This window comes from Cnephaeus nilssonii (assembly GCF_951640355.1).
Source record: "Cnephaeus nilssonii genome assembly, chromosome: 2".
In the NCBI taxonomy this organism is placed as follows: Eukaryota; Metazoa; Chordata; class Mammalia; order Chiroptera; family Vespertilionidae; genus Cnephaeus; species Cnephaeus nilssonii.
In genome coordinates, this window is record NC_137073.1 from 9811981 (window position 1) to 9833266 (window position 21286).

At 53.6% G+C, this 21286-nt stretch overlaps 1 protein-coding gene across 2 annotated transcripts; it reads right to left on the bottom strand.

Annotated features, from left to right (window-relative positions):
• Positions 1-8: 8 nt before the first annotated feature.
• Positions 9-20633, bottom strand: FBXL19 (F-box and leucine rich repeat protein 19). Of its 2 annotated transcripts, none has more exons than XM_079760648.1 (11): positions 20307-20633; positions 18900-19100; positions 17359-17502; positions 17153-17239; positions 16849-17067; positions 16343-16375; positions 14617-15128; positions 6945-7108; positions 6693-6854; positions 1589-1807; positions 9-1480 (listed from the first exon to the last, which is right to left on the bottom strand). In XM_079760648.1, exons 2-11 carry the CDS (start codon positions 19074-19076, stop codon positions 1302-1304), a joined length of 1896 nt encoding a protein of 631 aa, XP_079616774.1. In that variant the 5' UTR covers positions 19077-19100; positions 20307-20633; the 3' UTR covers positions 9-1301. The 2 variants fall into 2 exon arrangements, with proteins under 2 accessions (XP_079616774.1, XP_079616773.1); XM_079760647.1 differs by having other exon boundaries at positions 16214-16375.
• Between the last annotated feature and the right edge of the window lie 653 nt (positions 20634-21286).

Genomic DNA, 21286 nt, shown 5'->3' on the forward strand with positions numbered 1-21286 from the left:
ACCTCCCTGTTACCTGAGGTATGTGGATAAATTCCCCCCTCCCCTACATGGTACAACCCAGCTACCCCGGAGGCCTGGGCTGAGGGGCGGGCCCTGGCTCCCCAAGCCCCGCCCCCACACTGGAGGAAAGGGCAGGGGTGGGCCAAGACTGTTACTAAGTTCCCACGGCAACCAAGAGGGGCCATTACCAGCCTTAGCCCTGGCTTTGGGACGTGTCCATTGGCTGCTATTTCCATGGCAACCAGGAGTGGCAGTTCCCTGGGCAAATGGGATACAAGTTTCCATGACGATGAGTGGGAAGAGCCAAACTGAAGGAGTGTCATCTTCCCCATCGCTGGGATGGCACCCCACTCCGCTTCAGGTCAGGAGGGGTGGAACTGCTCAATACAGTAAAGCGAGAAAGAGCCTGGTGGTGGCGCAGCGCCCACCGGTCCAGTCTCAGTCCAAGCGGTCCGGCCCTCACACTCCAGCTCCCCCAAGTCCGAGATTCCCCAGGTTCAAGTAACACTTCAGTACAGATGAATGTTCAAGTATTGAACGGGGAGGCGGGCAGGGGGCTGGGGTACCCCTCACCACTCCCCTGGGCCACGCTGAACAGCAGACAGGCCAGCTGGCCCCCACTCCTCGCAATAGCTGCCATTGTCAGTGACTTTCAAGGAGTCGGGGTTGGGGGAAGGAACTGAAACTGGGGAGTAAGAGGAGGAGTAACCCCCTGAGGGATTGCTACTGCCCCCACACCTGCTCTCCCCGACCCCTCACTTAGCCCTGGCTTTCCCTGGTTCCCCGAGTGTCCCCACCTCTGACACCTGGACTCCCCATTGCTCCTCTGGTTCCCCTTTTTGCCCCTCCCTCCCAACTCCAAGTATCTGGTCTGCTCCCTGCACCCCTGGTGGTCTGCTTGCTGCCCCCCTCCCCCAGCCCATCCTCCACCTCCCCAGCCCCTGGCTCCCAGTATCCTGTATGCAGATGTGTTTCCCCCATTCTCCCTCCCTCAGACTTGCACCTTACCCCCCCGCCCACCATCCCTTTGGCTCAGCAACCCCAGTACCTCTGACCCACTCCCCCCAGGGGATGGACAATGAAGCAGGTGGAAGGGAGAGGGGAGGGGAAAGAGACCCCCAGAAATATCAGTGCAGGGGGCAGAGTGGGGAGGCTGGCTCAAGTCCCTGGGCAGGAATCCCAAGTCGGAAAACTCGGGAATCCCAAGTCATGAGGTGGGTAACCTGGCCTCCTGGCAGGAGTGAAATGAAGGCCGGAGGTCCAGGCTCCTGAAGAGTCGGGGGGTAGGGAGGGGCACCCAACTAGCTGTCCTTGAGAAGCAACTTCTCCTCTGGGCAGCGGAAGGGGCCAGGGGGCCCGGCAGCTGCCAGCCGGGCACAAGCTTCAGGTGAGAGCTGGCGGCAGGAGCGCAGGTCTAGGCGGCGTAGGCGAGGACAGCGGCGGAACAGCGGAAGGCAATGGTCAGTGAGGCGGTGGCAACCTGGGGATGGGGTAATGGTAACCAACACCAGGAAAGTGAGTAGGGCGTAGGCACTGGTCATGGGAATCAACAGGCTAGCAGGATGGACAGACAGGGGAACATGCTTACCAGCAAGATTGAGGTGTACCAGGGTCTCTCGAAGTGGGGAGGTGGGGGCCGTGAGGAGATGAACACTGGGATCCCCGACATGGGCGCAGTGGCTGAGGTCCAGGGCGCTCAGCTGGGGCGCGTGGCGCAGCAGGAGTCGCAGGGAGGCATCTGTCAGCTCTAGGCCTGCCAAGCGCAGCTCTGCTACCCCCTGCAGCCGCCCACGGCTCTCCGTTTGCCCTGGGCAGGCAGATGAAAGGTGAGCACGCCCCTCTGCTTCCACTCCTGCACCGAGGCCCCCAGGCCAGCTATGTTTACATCCCTGTATTCCTCACCCCCAAATCTGCTCCCATTATATGTGAGCCTCGGCTGGGGCTTGCTGTGTGGCTTGCTCTTGTCCTCATCTCATCTGTTCATTGCTCACGCTGCCTCCTCAGTGAGGCCTGCCATGATTACTCCACTTGAAACTGTAATATTCCACAATATTATTTTCCCCCACTTTCCCACCATCTGGCATATATTTTTTTCTCTCTCCTTCCATGAAGGCAAGAATTTTTGTTTGTCTTGTTCTTGCTTTAACCCCAACAATTGGGACATAGGTGCTCAATATATAGTCACTCATCTAACAAATGACATCCCTACCAGGACTGCCATTCTAGGCTGCTCTCCCACTCCCATCTCCTTCCATGATTAGTCAAGTCACCAACTGGATCCCTTTCTCTCCATCCCCCCTGCCACCACTCTGAGTCGACACCACTCTTGCCTCAACTCCTGCCCCAACCTCCTCATTCACTCTAGTCTCGCCTCTTCTTCTGGAATCCAAAGAGAGCCATTCTCAAATACAAGTGGGCCAACATCCGTTCTGTGCTAAAAACTCTCGAGAGCACCTCAAAGAAGTTCGATCTCCTTGGTGGAACCCTGCAGTCCCTACAAGGCCTATCACTTTCTCAGCTCTTCACTCCTCTCCCTCACCCCAAACACCCGGACCAATTCCACAGGTGGCCCTGCCCTGACACTCTCCTTGTGGCCACCTGTGCTGTCCTCTGCCTGGCCAGTGTCACTGGCTTTCAGGTCTGAACTCCGTCTCTTCCTTTATCTCTGGAGTACATGAGCTTACACTGCTCAACTTTGCACTCAAAAGCGCATGGTCTGCTTCCCTTTTATTGAATTTACCATGTCCCTGGCATTACAGTTTCTGTTTGTTTTTTAAAAAACTAAACGCCTATGGTGCACCAGCAGCCACTAATTGAGCACTCACTGTGCGCCAGACACAGGCTAAACGGCTGCCTGCCCGTAGGCCAGTGGCTCTCAAACTCTGTCCCTTGGAAGGCTAGTTAAAATGGATTGCTGGCCCCAGAGTTTAGGTACTCTAAGTTGGGGCCTCAGAGTTTATTTTTCTAGCAAGTGATGTTGAAGCTGCTGCTCTGGAGACCATGCTTTAAGAACCACAGCCTTGGGAGACAAGCTCTCTGATGATCATTCCTGTTTACCGGTGAGAAAATGGAGGCTCAAACCATTAAGCAATCTGTCCAAAGTCACATGACTATGAAGTAACAAAGCCAGGACAGCAGGCCTGGTGGCTCCAAGTCCAAACACCTACCACCATGCTATATACCTCCCGGCACCAGCGGAGCCCTTAGGTAACCTAGATCAGATGCCACAAACTCATGAACCTAGCCTACACGAGTGTTTTAAGGAATCCGTGTATGCTAAAAATTTTCTAAGTGACTAAGCCTACCAAAAGGACATTTAAAAAATACATATTTTTTCTTGTTGATTTCAGAGAGGAAGTGAAAGGGAGAGATAGAAACATCAATGAGAGAGAATCATTGATGGGCTGCACGCGCCCCCCGCACTGGGGATCGAGCCCAAAACCTGGGCTTGTGCCAACTGGGAATCAAACCATGACCTCCTGGTTCACAGGTCGATGCTCAACCACTAAGCCACATGGGCTGGGCCTAAAGGACATATTTATTTATTTATTTATTTATTTATTTATTTATTTATTTATTTAATGTTTGGTGTTTTTTAAAAAAATTGATTTCAGAGAGGAAGGGAGAGGGAGAGAGAGAAACATCAATGACAAGAGAGAATCATTGACTGGATGCCTCCTGCACGCCCCCTACTGGAGATTGAGCCCGCAACCTGGGCATGTACCCTTGACCAGAATCAAACCCAGGACCCTTCAGTCCACAGGCCAATGCTCTATCCACTGAGCCAAACCAGCTAGGGCAAAGGACATTTTTATAAAGAAACTAGAGGTCTGGTGCACGAATTTGTGCACAGGTGGGGTCCAGCTGGCTCCCCGTATGGGAGCCCGATCGGGCCAGGCTGGCAGGGGGGGTGGGGGGGGAGGTGGGAAAGGGGACGAGTGAGGTTGGCCGGCCGGCCCTGTCCCTGATGGGGGTAGGGTGCAATCAGGGGTGGGGCTGGTCAGGGGGAGGGTTAAATAATTTTCATCATTTAACACCCCCCCGCCCCCATCGCGCTGGTTGGCCGGCCGCAGTGCCAGTTGTTCTGGTTGCTTGGCTTTTATATATATCGATTTAGATATTGAGCTTTTCCTTGAAAATGGTAAGATCTGACATCACTGGGCTACCCTTTCACCTGACAATTGGCTGGGAATGGGTCGCTAGAGCCTACTTTCTCACGTCCTGCACCAATCTCATCACTTGCTGCCTCTGTGAGGACCTGACTTGGCAAGCTCTGAATTCCAGCTGCTCCTTTTTTTCATTTGAGGAGCTGAGAGCTTAGAGAGGGAATACATTACAGATACCATCAACCTTGGGCCACAGCTTAAGCCACTAGAGGAAAGCAGAGGAAAGAGGGCACCCTGGCTTTGACAGGGAAAAGGAGGCAGCAGTGAGGGTTTCACTGAGGTGGCAGCATTTAAGCTGGTCCTTCAAGGACTAACCCTCTGGAGAGGTGGGAGAAGAATAGACCAGACAGAAAATAGCAGGGGCAAAAGCAAGAAGTAGAAATTTTAAGGTTTGCTCCAGGAACGCTGTACAAACCAGACAGCCAAGATCAGAAAAGTAGGTGTAGAGTTCCAACATGCACAATAGGCCTGAGGGCCCGGAAGGCTCATCTTTGCAAGCTCCTGCTAAAGGCGCTGAAACTGAAATGAATTCAGGCAGGAGGAGATGGGGTCAGTCTGCCAGCCAACCAGCACTTCCTCACCTCATGGAATGCAGTGTTCCCAATGCCCACCCTTACACGAGCCCAAATCTTCCTGGCTCAGTCCAGTTCCAGTAAGACTGGGCAATGGGTGAATGCTCTGGTTTGGCTTTGCCTGTGTGACTTGCAGCACTCAACCCCTCTGGACCTCTGGTACCTCATCCAGAAAATGCAAAGAATCCTAGCTGCTTCTCTACTCCTTTTCCAGGCTGCTGTGAAGGGGTGCGGTGGAGGAGGGTGCGGTGGAGGAGGGTGGGAAGATGGGAGCCATGAGAGCTGTGAAAGCAAGATAGTCCTTGCCCTCACAGAGCTTAAGAACCTAGTGAGAGGAAAGGTTTTAACCAGATCATTCCACAACAGTACACTGCTATACTGGGAGGGAGCTCCCTCAAAGTTGAAGAGGGACTCTGATTTCAATGGGGAAGAGAATCATGGAGGGCTTCTAGGAAGCAGTGGCATTTAAGTTGCAGCCTGAAAGGTGATTAGGAGTTAATTAGATGAAGGAAGATAAGAGCATTCTAGGCAGAGAAGAGTAGGCAAAGGCCCTGGGGCTGGAGGGAACTTGGCAAGGAGGTTGAGGTGGCTAAAATGCAGGAACCTCATGGGTGAGCAGGAACCAGACTATGGCAGGCCTTAGTGGATACAGTAAAACACTGATCTTTATCCAAAGAACACCAGGAAGCAACAAAAAAAGAGTTTACAGCACAGGAGTAAAATGGATACATTTGTCTTTCTGGATGGTTCCCCTGACTTTGGTGTGAAGAACAGACTAGTGTGGACCAGAGAAGATGCTACTGTAAGCACCCTATCTCTTGGCTAGACAAGGAGGCCCCAGGCCTCAGGACCCCCACCCCATACCTTGTATGACCCCCAAGGTGACCAGACCTCTGCTCACCCGACCAGCCTCAGCTCCCAGCATCCCCCTCAGTCAATATGGGCCTCCTGCCCCACAAAACTACTTATTCTGCCTCAAACTCCCTGGAAAAACCCGGTCCCTTTCAGGTCTCAGTTTAGTTCCTTTCAAGGAGGGCTTCTTGCATTGCTCCTTCACCGCCCCCCCGCCCTCGCCAACAGCCCTTAGCCTACCACATCATGCTACAGAATTTTCTATTTCTGAGTCAGTCTCTCTCTGCATGACTGGGGGTCCACCAGGGTGGGGAATGAGGCTGATTCAGGCTGAGGTCTCCAGGGTCCTATCCAGGCCCAGGCCCAGGCCCAGGCCCAGGCCCAGGCCCAAAATGTGTTCAACAATAAAAGCTGACTTTACTTGGCAGGGTACCTGGGCCTGACCCACAGTGAAGAGGTGGCTGGTCTGACTGGGGAGATGATACTACCACTCCACGCAAACTTCCAAGTCAATTGGCTCCCTCTTTCTGCTCTTTTCCCTTAGGAAAATCCGTATCTTTTGACTGTAGGGCAAGGGAGTCTAGGGACTAAATTGCTCAGCCATATTTTTACTGGATCCACACGTGAATTTTAAAAGAATCTGAATTAATTTCCATCATTTAGAAACCAGGATATGCCACAGAAAATATATATTCCTGGCTCCTCTGGACAAACAGAAGCGACTGGCCACAGGCCCACAATCTTCCACAGCAATAGCCACTGCTCCCTTGGGAGAAGGCTGTCCAGTGGAGCCCACCATCCCCAGCGGCTTCACTGAGATCCCCTGGCTTTTCCCAGAATCCAGTGTCATCCTCCTGTCCTCCACTGTGCTTCATCCCATAATTATCTCCCCCTGGAGGCCAGGGACTACATCCTCTTCCCTCCACTCCCATCACAGGGCCCAGCACACAGCAGGTGAGTGAATGAATGAACAATGGCCAAGCAGGGCCTTCCTTTTCAAACTCAAGTATTCTATCCTTTCTTCAAACCCTTTAAACCTCGCATGGGCCTCAGAACCCCACCTTGCCCAACCCGTTCTACAATGAGCCAACGGAGGCTGCACCTGGTTTGGTGTCTGGCGGAGGCAGCAGCAGCTCTCGGAGCTGGGAGTCTTTAACATCCTCAATCCAGCGCAGGTCCAGGAGCCGCAGGGCTGGCAGTGGGGCTGAGCCCAGGGCAGAGACAGAGAGCCAGGAGCAGCCAGACAGCACCAGTTCCTGCAGGCCTGGGGGAAGTTAGGAAGCTGGTGCTAGGAGGGCTCTGTGCCAGGCTTATCCCACGAGTCAGTCTATCCAACCTCACCACCTTGCCATACCTTGCAGTCGGTTCAGAAGCCACATGAGTTGCTTCTTGGAGACACCTGTCCAGCTGAGGTCCAGGGCTCGGGGCTGGCGACGAACCACACCACTAAGCATGGGGGGAGTGAGTGACTTCCGCCGGCTCAGGTCCATTCGAGGCCACAGACGCTTGTCATAGCACCTGGCAGCCACAAGAGGGTAGACAGCCCTCAGCTCTCAGGGAGCCCACAGCCCTCCCCACACTCAATGGCACACCCCAGTTTTCTCCCGATCCATACAGAAGGTGGGAGGAGGGGGCTGCAGGAAGCTCCAGGACCCAGGCCAAGAGGATTGAGTTTGGGGCTCAAACCCATTACTAAACTAGATGCAAGTTTAGTTAAAAACTATTTTAGTTAAGAATTTTCAAATAGTCTTCCTGCTGGGAAAGTCCATTCTCCTTGCGCCTCAGAGGCCTAGTTTAGAAAATGAAGATAATGATCCTTACTGGCCTGCCCCATAGGGCTGCTGTAAGAGCAAATGAGGTCATTCTGGTGTCCGTACCTTACAGCTTAAGACACACACCAACATCCTATATACCATAGCTGCTGTAACACCAAAGGGAGCTTCGGCACTCCCAGCCCCACCTGGGACTGCTCACTAAGTTATGTTGTCGGCTTGTGGTCACGTCTCCTCTACCAGTTTCTGCTCTTGATCCACGTCAGCCCCATCCTTGCCTTACAGCCCTTTTGCTCTCTGTATTTGACTATTGTGTCCCATGAACTACAATGCAGGCTCCACAAGGGCACATGTGGCCTTTTCCCTTCGGTTCCCCAGTACCCAGCACTGTGCCATGGCACAGCAGGTTATCTGTTGCAACGAATGGGGCCAAGCTTCCATGAGCACCGCTCACAACACACTTCCCTTACAGCTTTCATTTATTCACCCAGTCAATGTTTACGGAAGACCTGGCAGGTCCAAGGTGTTGAAGCTACAAAGATGAATGAGGTCTGAACAAAGGTAAAGCAGGTTTCCTGATCCCAGCATTTCTGACAGCCTTGACATGCCCTTTGGAAAAGGGCTTCCCAAACTTATTTTATCAGGGAACCCTTCCCCACCAAGGTTACCTATTAATACTTTGCAGTGCACTAAGAGTTCCTTGAGACCCCCTTTGAAAACTTAAAAAAAATATATATTTTTTTATTGATTTCAGAGAGGAAGGGAGAGGGAGAAAGAGATAGAAACATCAGTGATGAGAGAGAATTATTAATCAGCTGCCTCCTGCACGCCCCCTAATGGGGATCGAGCCCACAATCCAGGCATGTGCCTTTGACCAGAATCGAACCTGGGACCCTTTAGTCTGCAGGCCAATGCTCTATCCACTGAGCCAAACCAGCTAGGGCTGAAAACTCTTCTTAATGCAGTTCTTGAGGGCATGTCAGGAATTTCCCACTGGGTTAGATGAACTGTGTCAGAAGCGGCAGGGGTGGAGAGGGCCCAGGAAGCTGTATCTCCCCCTGCCCCCCAATTCTGAAGGGCTTTTTCTCCAACCCCAGTCATTTGCTATTCACTTATCTGCAGAACATGAATTTATCTTTAAATTGATCTCCTCTATGCACTTAAAACCAACACTGTTTCACATAAATGTGTTAACCATAGAAATAAATACAATAAACACAGACCAGGGTTATTAAATTCTAACCGGGTGTCGCTGTAGCTTTGGGCTAACACCTAAATAAAGACTTTTTGTTAGACAGGGAGATGAGTATAAGAAAGGTACTAAAGATGCAATAGCACACAATGGAGAGACCTCCTTTTCAAAATTAATAAAAGAAGCCTTTTTGTGCCACTTAACACTGCCAGGCATACCTCAGAGCCCCTGGGTGACATTTTAGGGAACGCTGGAGGCCCAGACATTGAGGCTTCAATCCCAACAACTCCACCTCCCTGCCCTACCTATCACGTCCTACCACTCCTTCCTCTTCTGGCATTCTAGCCTCTCCCGCTCCCGCTCCCATCCACTCAACCACTAACATTTGCAAATCTCTCCAATTCTAAAAAGGAAAAGAACAAAACAAAAACCCCACCCTCAACACAACTTCTGTCCTTAGGTCCTGCCCCTTCTCTCTACTCAGTAAAATCCCTATCCACCAGTTTGGCTCAGTGGATAGAGCATCGGCCTGCGGACTGAAGGGTCCCGGGTTCGATTCCGGTCAAGGGCACGTACCTTGGTTGCGGGCCCATCCCCAGTGGGAGGTGTGCAGGAGGCAGCTGATCGATGTTTCTAACTCTCTATCTCTCTCCCTTCCTCTCTGTAAAAAAATCAATAAAATATATTTAAAACAAACAAAAAAACAAAACCTCTCTCTACCCACTCTGACCCAATCCTGAGTCCCAGCTCAACTGCGACCACCACCTTAAAGCTCCTCCTGGATCTTCCATGGCTAGAAAGGAACCCCTTCCCCCTGGAGGTACACATAGGCTCCCAATTGTTCTGTATCATACTCCACAAGAGCCAGGCCACACCATCAGCCTGCCTACAGACACACAAGGCTGTCTGGTGCCAACACATTTTGGCACATACGTTGTGCTGGAAATGCCAACCAACCCAGATCCTTAAAGGCTCATCGCCAGTGCCTCTTCTTCCAGGAAGTCTCCCCTGACTTTCCTTGTCCTGAAGCTAATCGATCCCTTTGCTCTTGCGTGACCAGGAAACTGGATTTGAATCTCAGAGCGGCAGCCAACAGTCAGTGAGGGCCCTACTGATACTTAGTGTCCAGCCTCCACTGGGCACAAAGCAGTCAGAAAGTGGGGGAGACACAGCCAGTGCACAGAAACTGAAGCGACAAAGAACATGATAAGAGTCGATGAGAAGACTGAGACAGGGGAGCCGCCCAGGGAGACAATGCCTGATGGGATTTTAAGGACAGCAGTCATTACTCCAGTGAGGTGGGTAGGAAGAGAGTGTACATTCCAGATGGGGAAGAACTAGTACCCAGGTCCAGGATCCAGAGAGAACACAGAGAGCTCAGAGACGCTCAGCCAGCATGAACAAAGGGCAATTCATAATCTCTTAATAATAAGAATGATGATGATGATGACTATAGCACTAATAACTACTATTTATCAAGGGTTTACTATGTGCCAGGTACTGTTGTATGTATTAAACATTTAACCTCACAATAGCCCTAGCAGGTAAATACTATTATCATCTCCTTTTTAAAGAGAAATGAGGCTCAGAGAGGTTAAGAAACTTGTTCAAGGTATCACAGCTACTAAATGGTAGCAGAGCCAGGGCTTAAACCAAGCTAGTTGGATCGGGAGCCTGAACTCTGGTGAGTGGGGAAGAGACAGAGGTTGAGGCTACAGAGGGGGCCTAGTGTAGGGGTGACATGTCAAGAAGGACTAGAATAGCCCTGGCCAGTGTTGCTCAGTTGGTTGGAGTGTTGTTCCATGCACCAAAGGGTCGAGGGTTCGGTCCCCGGTTAGGGTGCATGTGGGAGGCAGCCGATCAATGCTCTCTCTCTCTCTCTCTCTCTCTCTCTCTCTCTCTCTCTCTCTCTCTCGCTCTCTCTCTCCCCCTCTATCTTTAAAATCAATTTAAAAATATCCTCGGGTGAGGATATAAATAAGTAAATAAATAAACAGAATTTAAAAAAATTTTTTTAAAAGAAAGGCTAGAATGCCAGGCTGAATTGCTGTGGCCACAGAGCTCAGAGGTGAAGGGCATGGGTATCTAAATCCCAGCTCTGCCACCTCTGTGCTTTGTGTGACCTTAGACAAGTCACTTGCCCTCTTTGGGCCATTCTCCAAACTATAAAAGGAATTAAATGCAACACTTAATTCAAAGGTTTGCTGCAAAGACGAAGAGACAGTACAGGGGAGGTGTTCAGTGCAGTCACTGGGGCACTGTTCATGTCCATTAGGACTGTGGGAGCTCGTTGTGAGGCAACAGGGAGCCATGGGTGGGTTCTTTCTAAGCTGGGGAATAAGTCTAAGGCAAAAAGCAGGAAGAACTCTTCAGGGACTAAAGCATGCCATCATCCAGGGGGGTCAAGGCTTGATGTTCAAGTTCTCTAAACCATTCACTTTACCCTTAACTCCAGCCGAGTCATCCCCTACTAAGCCCACCTCCAAAGTCCTAAAATGTAGTCCTAAACCTCCCCTTGCGGAGGCCCTTTGGGGACACAGAGATGGAGCAGCCCAAACGGCCACCTGTTAGGAGCTCAACAGCCTCCTGGGCTCCAGCCAAAGCCAGTTCTTCCCTCTCAGCTCTCGGTTCCCTGATGCTTCCGTTGTCCTCCAATCTGTCCATCGCTAAGCCTCTGCTTCCAACCCCTGCTGGCCTTGACCCTGTGTTCCAGTCCCTTCCTTGCCACTCTCTCTGCCCATGTCCTCCAAAGTCCCACCCCTCTTCCCTGAAACTCAACAACTTCGACACTTCTGCCTGCCTTCTCTCCCCTCCCTTTTTAAAAATTGATTTGAGAGATCAATTTATTCTTCCACCTATTTATGCATTCATTGGTTGCTTCCTGTATGTGCCCTGGTCAGGGATCGAACCCAAAACCTTGGCATATCAGAACAACTCTAACCAACTGAGCTACCCTGCCAGGGCTTCCCCTCACTCTTGACAGATCACTTCGCCTCCCAGTTCCGAGAAAAGATAGAAGTCACAGAGAGGAAAGCCTGCAACGTCCTGCTCCCCACCTACAAATTTCTCTCACTACCTCTTTCTACTCCATCCTGATTTTCTCACTGTCACTCATTCACTCAATGAATATTTTCTTAGTACCGACTGTATGCCAGGTACCATTTTAGAAACCAGGTACAGCAGCAAGCAAGTCCTGGCCTTGACCCTATGTGACCTGGCTTCCGTCTCCCCACCCCCATGTAGCACAGCCAAGGATACCAAGACCTCCTTGTAGCAAAATCCAACCGCCACTCTGGTCCTTGATCTCCTTTTGCCAACATCCAACACTGTTCACCACTCGCTCCTTCCTCAATCTCCCTCCCTCAGAGCACAGCTCCACCCTTGATTTCCTCCAAGTCTCTGGCTGCTCTTTCTCTAACTCACAAATACTGACATTCTGTCTTCTGCTTTCTTCCGTGAAGCTGATATCTATAGATTAAAAACTCCCAAACTTGGATCTTTCTCTTAATAAATCACTTTGCCTTCTAGTTCCAAGAGAAGACAGAAGCCACCAGACAGGACAACCTGCAACTGCCTGTTTGTTCACTGCTGTGCCCCTAGTTTCTAAACTCGGACCTTTCTCTTGAGCCTCAGACTGCGACATCCAGCTGTTTCCCGCTAGCTCCGACTGGCCCACAAACCTTCCAGACCACACACGTCAAATCTGCGTGCTTCCCTTTCCCCGAGAACCTGCCTCTCTTCCTTCGGTATTCCCCAGCGTGAGGACCGGCACTGTGCCCCCACAGGCTTGTGGGCCAGAAACTCATTTGAGTCACCCGCGGCCCCATAGCCACTTAGTCACCAAATCCAAGCTCTTCTGTTTTTGTTTTTTAAAAATATATCTTTATTGATTTCAGAGAGGAAGGGAGAGGGGAGAGAAATAGAAATATCAATGATGAGAGAGAATCATTGATCGGCTGCCTCATGCGCGTCCCTACTGGGAATCGAACCCAGGACCCTTCAGTTCGCAGGCCCACGATCTACCCACTGAGCAAAACCAGCCAGGGCTCTTCTGCTTCTTAAATAAGTTCTCAACCTGAGTCACTTCTCTCCATTCCCTGCCCCTGCTTCTGCCCCCAGGCCTTACAGAGCCTTCTGAGTGTTCCCATTGTGCCCCACGGCCCCTGCTCTGCCCTACCCTCCTCTTCTTATGGAAAACCACCATTTTATTGAGTATTTGGTACCCTCCAGGAACTACGCTAAGTACTTTGCAAGAACCATCTCACTTAATCCCCACAAAGTGTTAATTTGAACTCCAGATAGTGGGTGAGAACACTGAGGCTTGGTAGGTATAACTGTCCAACCACGGCCATACACCCAGGAAGTGCCGGAGTCCCAGCTGATGAAACCATAAGGACCAAACTCCAGGGCCCACGCTGGACACCACTGTGCAGCCCAGCCTCTCTCTACCTCTGGTCACACATCTCTCCTTAAGGCCAAAACCAAGTCCTCTTCAGTTCTGATTCCCATGTACAAGCACAGGGCTGGCCTTGCTGAAGAGGCCTCAACAAACACTTCCTCAGCCATTACATGAGGCCGGGTGTCACCTCCAGCAGCTGCTGTAACTACCTGCTTCTGTGTTGCAGGCTGCCGTGGAGCTATGTTCTGAGGACACAGATCTGTGTTCTGAGGATGTGGAAGTCTGTGCTTTCAGTAATTACTTAGAACTGAGTGAATAATAATGATTATGGTTAAGGCATCGAGTAGTTTCTTTTTCCCAGGTACTGCCCTCAGCTACAAAAACACTATGAGGTATACAGACAATGCAGTATGGAATTGCACCCCTGAAACCTACATAATTTTACTAATCGATGTCAACACAATAAGTTAAATGAAAAAACAACACACCACACCAACAACTCTGAAGTAAATGTTTTGGTCCTCCTGGTTTAACAGATGAAGAAAATGAGGCCAGAAGCAGTTAAGAAACTGGCCCAACGGCAGACAGCTCCTGAGAGGAAGAGTCAGACTGAACCACAGGCACTGACCTCCAGAGGCCAGTAGGCACGCACTAGCACGCAGAATCCACAGGAAAAGGATCAGAGTTTGAGTTCAGCCACTAGCTTGTACTGCGACTTCAGGAGTCCCGCATTCCCTCACAGGCTGCTATCATGAGGAAAAACCAGCTAACTTTTGCAAAGTGGCCAACAGGGTGTCTAGTCCACAGTAAGTGCTTGAGAAAGAGCCTGAATTTTCTCATGGAATAAAATATTTCTTGAGCATCTACACTGCCCTTTGTCCCGTGCTGGGAACATGAAGATAAAACAGACACAGTATCTGCACCACCCCAGAAACTGATTGGAACATGAAAATGAATAAATGAATGAAGGCTCAGCCCTCCTATGAGCTGTGAGGGGAACAGAGTGTTCCGAGAGTTTGATTGGGGCGAGGAAGAGCAGGGGTTTGGGAAGCTGAGGGAGATTTCTGAATAAACAAGGTTCAGGAAGCAGTGGGGAGATGGGGGAGGACAGGCAGAGGGAGCTGGTAGCGGCTCTGGGGCATGAAGACGTTACTTAGGGTCAGGAGGCCCAAGTATGGCTGCTTGTGAGAAGGCAGGGCCCATCTCAGCAAAGAGCTTTCTTATGTGTAAATGAAAAAGGTAAGATTGTCCTCAGAAGAGGAAGTGTGAAAAGCAAACGAGATGATGCATATACAGCAGTGAGCACTAAGCTTGGCACATACTAAACACTCATAAATTATAGTGTTAAGAGGAAAGATTCGGGAACAAGAGGGGCTGGGTTCAAATTCCTGGTTCTACTGCTTCCTCTCCACATGACCTTGACCTCAGCTTCATCTGTAAAGGGGAGTAATAGTACCTACCTCACAAAGTCGTTATGAGGATTAAATGAGCTCAAAAACAGAAAGCAGCCTGCGCACAGTAAATGCAGAAGTATCATGCTGTAGTGTGCACACACTACAGAAATAACAGTGACCAGGGAGGAAGGAGGAGGAACAGGCGACAAGTCACCCAGAAAGTGAGGAGGGTGTCAGCAATAGAACCTAGGCCTGTGCAGGCCACTCACCAGCGGCTCCAAGTCCGGCAGACTCGCATGCAGATGCACAGCTCTCGGGGCCCAAGGTGCTGGAAGACACGAAGCCAGGCAGCACGGGGCAGAGGGTGGTCGGATCCAGCAGCCAAAGGCAGTGTGTCGGGCTCAGGACTTCGAGGTGGGGGCCGTACCACATGACGCTCCAGCTGTGGGGGCCGGGGTGGTGGGGCAGGGCCCAAGGGCCAACTGAGGAGGGGCCCCCCACTGCCAGGACGTACAGCCCGTCGCCCCCCGCGGTTCTCCTTCTCGCCTGAGCTGCCCCTGGCTGGCCGTCGCCCATTTCGGGCCTCGCCAGGGGCCTCATCCTCACTCAGGGATGTGCCTGATGAGTCGGAGTCTGAGTCTGAGTCCGAGGAGGACGAGGAGGTGTCAGGCACCCGCTCTAGCAGCTGGCACATCCGCTTGAAACGCTCTAACTTCTCCCTCTGTGGTGATGGGGATGGCACCGCTGGGCCCTCAGCAGAGGCCAAAGGTGGCTTTGGTTTCTGCAGAAAGAGAGGAGACTGCTCTAGGGTCCGACACACACTTTCCCACCCCCCTGCCCTTGAGGAGTCACCAGGGGATGCACAGTCCAAGGGATAGTCCTGATCCAGCCCTGGCTCTGAGCGATGTGAGGCATTGCCCAAGCCATGCCTGAACTTCACATTCCTTATCTGTCACATGAAGGCACTGATTCAAAGAATTAAATGCCTTATGGGTTCCAGTAGTTCATGAATTTCCACAAGCAGCATGCTATGAAAACGTAGTCCAGATTTGAGTATTGGCTTGGCCATCAACTCTGTGTGACCTTGGGAAGCCCCTGTCTCACCATCTACAACGTGGGACACTGGACCATTCCAAGTGTCCGGTCAAGGATGTGAGAATAACAAAGACCACCTGGCCCTATGTGTGGGAGGCAGAGCATCCCACACTCGCTGACTCGTCACATCCTCACAGTGCTTGAATGGAGTGGCAACCTGGGTCACTCTTTTAGACATGAGGCAAATGGGCTCAGAGAGATTAAGCGCCCAAGTGACAAATGGCAGAGGTGGGATTTGAATGCAATCAGGCAGATTTAGTGTGTCCATGCAAAGTGACATCTGATTCCTTGCTTTGCTGTATGACCTTAGGCCAGTCTTTTAACCTCTCTGGACCTCATTTTCCTCGAATCTAGGTAAGTTTTATAATTTACAAAGCCCATTTGCTTTCAGTAGATTTAAATAGTGGGATAAGTAGATAAGGAAGGTAGATTTCCCAAATGAGAAAACTGAGGCTCAGAGCAGCTGACAAATTGCCAAGACCACACGGAGTCAGCAGGCAGAGATTTGGACTCAGTTCTTTCCCCTTTAAGGTTTGGAAAGATGATGTAAAAGGGTCCGATAATACCCTGAGGGTTCTTGGAAAGTCAGGGGCTCCTGTGGCCCTGGCCCCAACCCACTCCCCGCCTCCACTCCTCCCAGGGTCCACGTGCCCATCGTGGCCAAGTGGAGCAGGGCCAGGACAAGGTGAGCAGGAAAACACAGATCTGTCTCCAGGGTGGAGGGTGGGGCAGGGAAAGAGGGGACAGGGAGGGAGGAGGTCCCCGGCACACCTCCCAGTGTTCGGGAGGGAGCCCAGGGTGGCAGGACGAGAAAGCTTGGCTTGGATTCAGAACCCTGGGGGGCAGAAGGCCTTGGCCGCCTGGGTCCGATCCTCGGAGGAGGCAGGCGTCTCCACCCACCTTCTTCAGGTGCCTCTCCCGGCCTCCTTTCACCTACCAGGGAAAGAGGGAGACATAGGGAAAGGGAGAGACCCTTTAGCCCCTCATTGTCCACAACTAAGATCCATGCCCTCCTCTTGGACTACAATTCCCAGAAGCCCCCACCTCAAGGAGAATTCTGAGCATGCTCACCTTCTAACCAATGTCTTGGCTCAGTGAGTATGCTCTCATCTCCTCTTTCTTCCCCCTCAGGCCCTTTCCAGCCCCTCCTTCTTCCTCTGGAGCAGCTTTGAGTATGCTCTTTCCCTAATCCCTAAGTACCCAGGGCTCCCAACGCTTCACTGCCCAGTGCCAGCTGCCCCTCTCACCTGTACCTCTCCTCCCCATCCTCCCCCAGCACCTCCTGAATTACATCTCCTAGCAATCCCTGAGGGAACCCATGGAGGGCCCACCCTCCCCAAAAAGGAAGAGGACTACCATTCCCAGATTCCCTTGGCTGAACCTAGTGAGCATGCTCCCTGGCTCACCTTTTTCTTTGGGGTTGGGGGCTCATTCCCTGACTCCCTCTCCTTTCTTTTGGGGGGCCCAGGCACGTCCTCTGGGGGGGGCCCAGCAGGCAGGGGGCCCTTGCGCCTGGGTGGGGGTGGTGGAAGTGGCGGCTCCTCCGTCAGCTTCCATCCACTCCCCAGGCTGGCACCCTCCTCTCCGTTGTCAGTCCTTCGGCGGCCTGGTCCCTCACCCGAATCCTGAGGAGATGAATGCTGGGGGTGAGATTCTGCATAGCTCCCCAGTCCCCTGGGAGCCCAGCACCCAGCCCAGTCCTGCCCCTACCTTGCTGGTCCGGCCTTCCTGGGTACAGCGAGGGCACTCCCAGCAGTTAGGAATTTCCGCATTGATAACACCCTCAGCCTTCCCCATCTGTGGGCAGAGGGCAGGGAATGGATATAGGGTATCAGTCAAGTCAGAGGCAGTGTCCCCACCTCCTTGCTCCCTGGCAATGTGCCCCTCCCAGACTCCAGGTTCCCCAGGGCCATCACCTTCAGGCAGCCAGGGTGGACGATCTCGTTGCAGATTGTACACTCCATGAGGCTCAAACCAAATTTTTCTTCCTCTCCCTCCACTGTGTCCTCCTTCCCAGCCTCCCCACACAAGAGGCACACAGCTGTGTGTGGGAGCACGGGCTGTTGGGGGAGAAGGGGCATCAGGGACCCCGAAAGCAAGCAACAGGGGAAGACCCTTCTTTCTGGGAGCCTTGGCCAGCTGCTGGAGGAGGTTTAGAACCTCTGGGCCAAGCTGGATCAAATCTTGAATTTATTTCTTCTTTTTTGGCAGTGTGACCTTGAGCAACTGATTTAATCTCATTCCTGTTTCTCCATTTGTAAAATGGGGCTAGGAATTTTTCCTGTGCAGAACTCTTTAAGAACGAGATAATGCAAGATGGGCATTTGTTACATCGTTTGTTCTCACTGTTGTGAATGTCCAGCTAGATCCAGGGCCTGTGTGACCCTGGAGTTGTTGCTGGCTTTGTGAGAAAGGGAGACCATAAGCAAATATGACACTGATACTCAGAGAGGGCTGGAGGGGAGGCGACAGCAGCCTGGGATGATTCTGAGTTTGCTCAGTGGGCAGCCTAAGCGTTGCTCTGGAGCTCACAATGAATCAGGTTTGGGCAAGACCCCTGGGAACACTAAAGGTTGGTCTTCAGGAAAAGGGAGCAGCCTTCAGATAATAGGACTTTGGGGAGGACGGTGGCAATACGGAGTCATATTGGGGAAAAGGGTTGTGAGACAGGCTCAAGGAAGAAGCAGGTAGGGGGAAGAAGGAACAAGAAAGTGGGCAAGGGCTGGGGGACAAGGAGAAGAGAGGGGCGGTGGGTGAAGAGACCAAGCAGTAAAGAGTCGTGGAGGGAAAAGGAAGTGATGGTGTGGGAGGGGGCCACAGGATGCTACTGGAGGCCCATGGCGGCAGGGGACGGGCCGCTCTCTGGAGCCCTGGGAAGCTCAAAGGATGCGGACAGCTGAGACCTGTGTTCCTCAGAAACCTACTGTGTGCTGGGCCTTGTAGCAGGCACTTGCATATCTGTGCTATTGTTTACAACTCAGCAAAAGAAACATTTTGCAGAGAAAGGACCTTTGGGATTCAGTGATTTGCTCAAGGTCACACAAAGGGTAAGTGCAGCCTCAAATCCAAGGCCCCTCTGGCAGGTGAGGAAGAGGCCAAAGAAGGCTAAGTAAGACCTATTCACAGGGGCTAGCCCAGGGGTGGGCGCCTGTGCACAGATACCTCTAAGCAGTGGGATGCGAGGGGCCAGGTTTTCTATTGGTCTGTGCCTCTGAAAGTTGGGGCAAGTATGACGGTAGAGACTGGGTCAGATTCTTCTGTGACCTAACATCGCCCTCAGCTTGGAGCTGAGGGGGGGAAACGGGCCGATGGACATCTGAACAAACCAGTGAATGAATGAGCGAACGAACAGCAACTCTACAGTAAACCCCAGGAAGGAGCTACCAGCCACCCCAGAAGGCACTTAGGCCACCAGGGAAGGGCGCCCAGAGCCCGGGGGTCGGGGGGCAGAACTCACGGCAGTGCACTGCCGGAGCAGGCACGACTGCTTCATGCGCCCGGGCCCCCCGAACTTCTTCATGTCTCGGCAGAAGTGGCAGTCCCCGCACTCAGTTCGCACACAGGCCCGGCAGCGGCGGCAGCGGGTTCGGCGTCGGCGCGCTCCGGCCCCCGGCCCCCGGCTGCTCGACGACATTGGGGGCGTCAGCAACGCCGAGGGCTGTAGGGGGAATGGTGACAGGGTCAGGTGGGCCCACTGGAGCCCTGAGCTGGGAAACTCCTGACAGCTCCCTCCATTTCTAGGCAGCAAGAACTCACCCTCCTACCCAGGGAGCCAAGGAACATGGAGGTCACCCCTCCTGCAGGGCGTAGGGGGAGCCACTCTCTGGAGGCCTACCTCTCCCAAGCAGCTCACCTGGCGCCTCCGGGAGCCTGAGAACGGGCTTCCTCACCTCTGCCTCCTCTAAGGCTTCCTCACCGCCTCCTTGACTCGCCCAAGGAGGACCAGGGACTGACACCCCCACCTCAAAGCTCCCGGGAAAGCCAGGGGCTCCTTGTCTGTGGAGCAACATTAGGAGGTCCCAACTTTTCCCGTTCCCCAATGTCCTATACCCCAAGCTCTCCCCAACCTAAAATTCTCCACGTTTACCTCCAAGGCACCCAGATTCTTAGATGGAAGCGCCAGACCTTTCTTTCTCCCTCCTCTCATACAATGACCACCCAATTTCTCGTCCCCCAAAACCAGATCCAATGGGATCCTTGCCCCCCAAATCCCTAAAGATTCACTCTGCTGCCCAACTTCCAGGGCTCTGAGATCCTCCTCCCCCAAGATCTCAATTCCTTAGCTCCCCCAGAGCGCCCTCTGCTCTAAGACACCCTCCTTTTGTATTTCTCAGTCAACCTGGGCGACCTCCTGGATTCCCTGGGACTCTAGAACCCAGCCTGACATCTTCACAGAACACAGGGTGGGCGCCTCCATGTGCCCCAAGCCCAGCTTCCCAGGCTGCTTTCCTCCCCTAATTGTCTAGAATCCCTTGGGCTGTCCTTCCCATGGAAACCAAACCCTCCGAGATCCCAGCAGGCCTGGAGGGTCTCTTCATGGCCCCGGTCTTACCCCAGCTTCCCCCTTTCCAGGGACTTCCAGACCCATCTATGGGGGTGGGGAAGGGGCCCTCCAGCGCTCCAGGGGAGGGGCCTAGAGGGCGGCAACTGCGGCAGGGATGGGGGTCTGCAAGGGGAAGCAGCATCGAGGAGGGCAGGCCAGCTCCCGGGTGGAGAGGTAGCAGGATGGAGGGCTGGAGATGAGGAGTTGGGAGCAGAGAGAGGGTGAGGCTGGGGGCGGGGAAGGGAGAAGAGGCCGGGCTGAGGATGAATGGGAGTGGGAGCTGCCCAGGTCTGGGGGTGAGGAGGAGCCGCACGAACCCACCTCACACGTGTCCCGGGAGCCATCTCTCCCTTCTCGGCAGCTCCCGGCGGGTCGGCGGCCATCGGCGGCGGGGGGGCCGGGCGGCGCGGGGCGCGGAACGCTCAGAACGCCGGGGTCCACGGCCCCCCGAGGGCGCTCGGCCCCTCCCTCCGGCGGAGGCCGGGACGGCGGCGAGTGGAGATGGGGGGCGCCGGGGGCGAGGCCCTCCCACGGGCTGCGGCGCGGCCCTTCCAGGGGGAGGTCCTGCTCTGGGGGGCGCAGTCCCTCAGCCCCCCCAGGCCAACGGGGGCTCCTCGGGCGCAGGGTGCTCAGCTTCTGCCCGGGCCCCACTCAGTCCGGGGTCCGAGTCTCAGCTCCCCTCCCCCTTTTCTCCCCAGCGCCCCCGACCCTTTAACTGGCCCCTTCCCGGCCCCCACTGCCCAGGGGTCTAGGGCCCGGCCTGGGACCCCCCACCGTTTCCGGGGTTCAAGCCCCGCCCACCACCGGTTCCCGGGGAGGGGGGGGTCCCTGTAACCTGCCCCCCTCCCCTGGGTCCTCCCCTAGACTGCGGCCCCCTGCCCTACCACTATCTGGCGAACCGAGGGGGGTGAAGGAAGCTGCTCCGGCCCCGCCCCCCCCAGCCTGCGTACGCCCCCGCCCTTTCCCCCTCCCCCCAGCGCGCGACCCTCCAGAGATAGGGATTTAAATAAAATTTGAATAAATCCCCTTCCTCAAGCAGAAGGTTGGAAGGAAAGGATGGAAGGAGGTAGGGAAAGGGGGAGGGGACAATCGGGGTGCCTCAGCCCCCTTGGTCCCCCGGCCCCGCGCAGCTTCGGCCCGGGGCCCTGGCCGCCTCTCTCATCCCTCCAGAGCTCCTTCCTCCTTCCTCCTCTCTTCCCCCTCCCGTCCCTCCTCCTTCCCTCCTCCTCCTCCTCCTTACTCCCTCCTTCTCCCAGAGGAACCCCGCCCCCTGCCTCCTCCTCCCCTCACCACTCCACTTG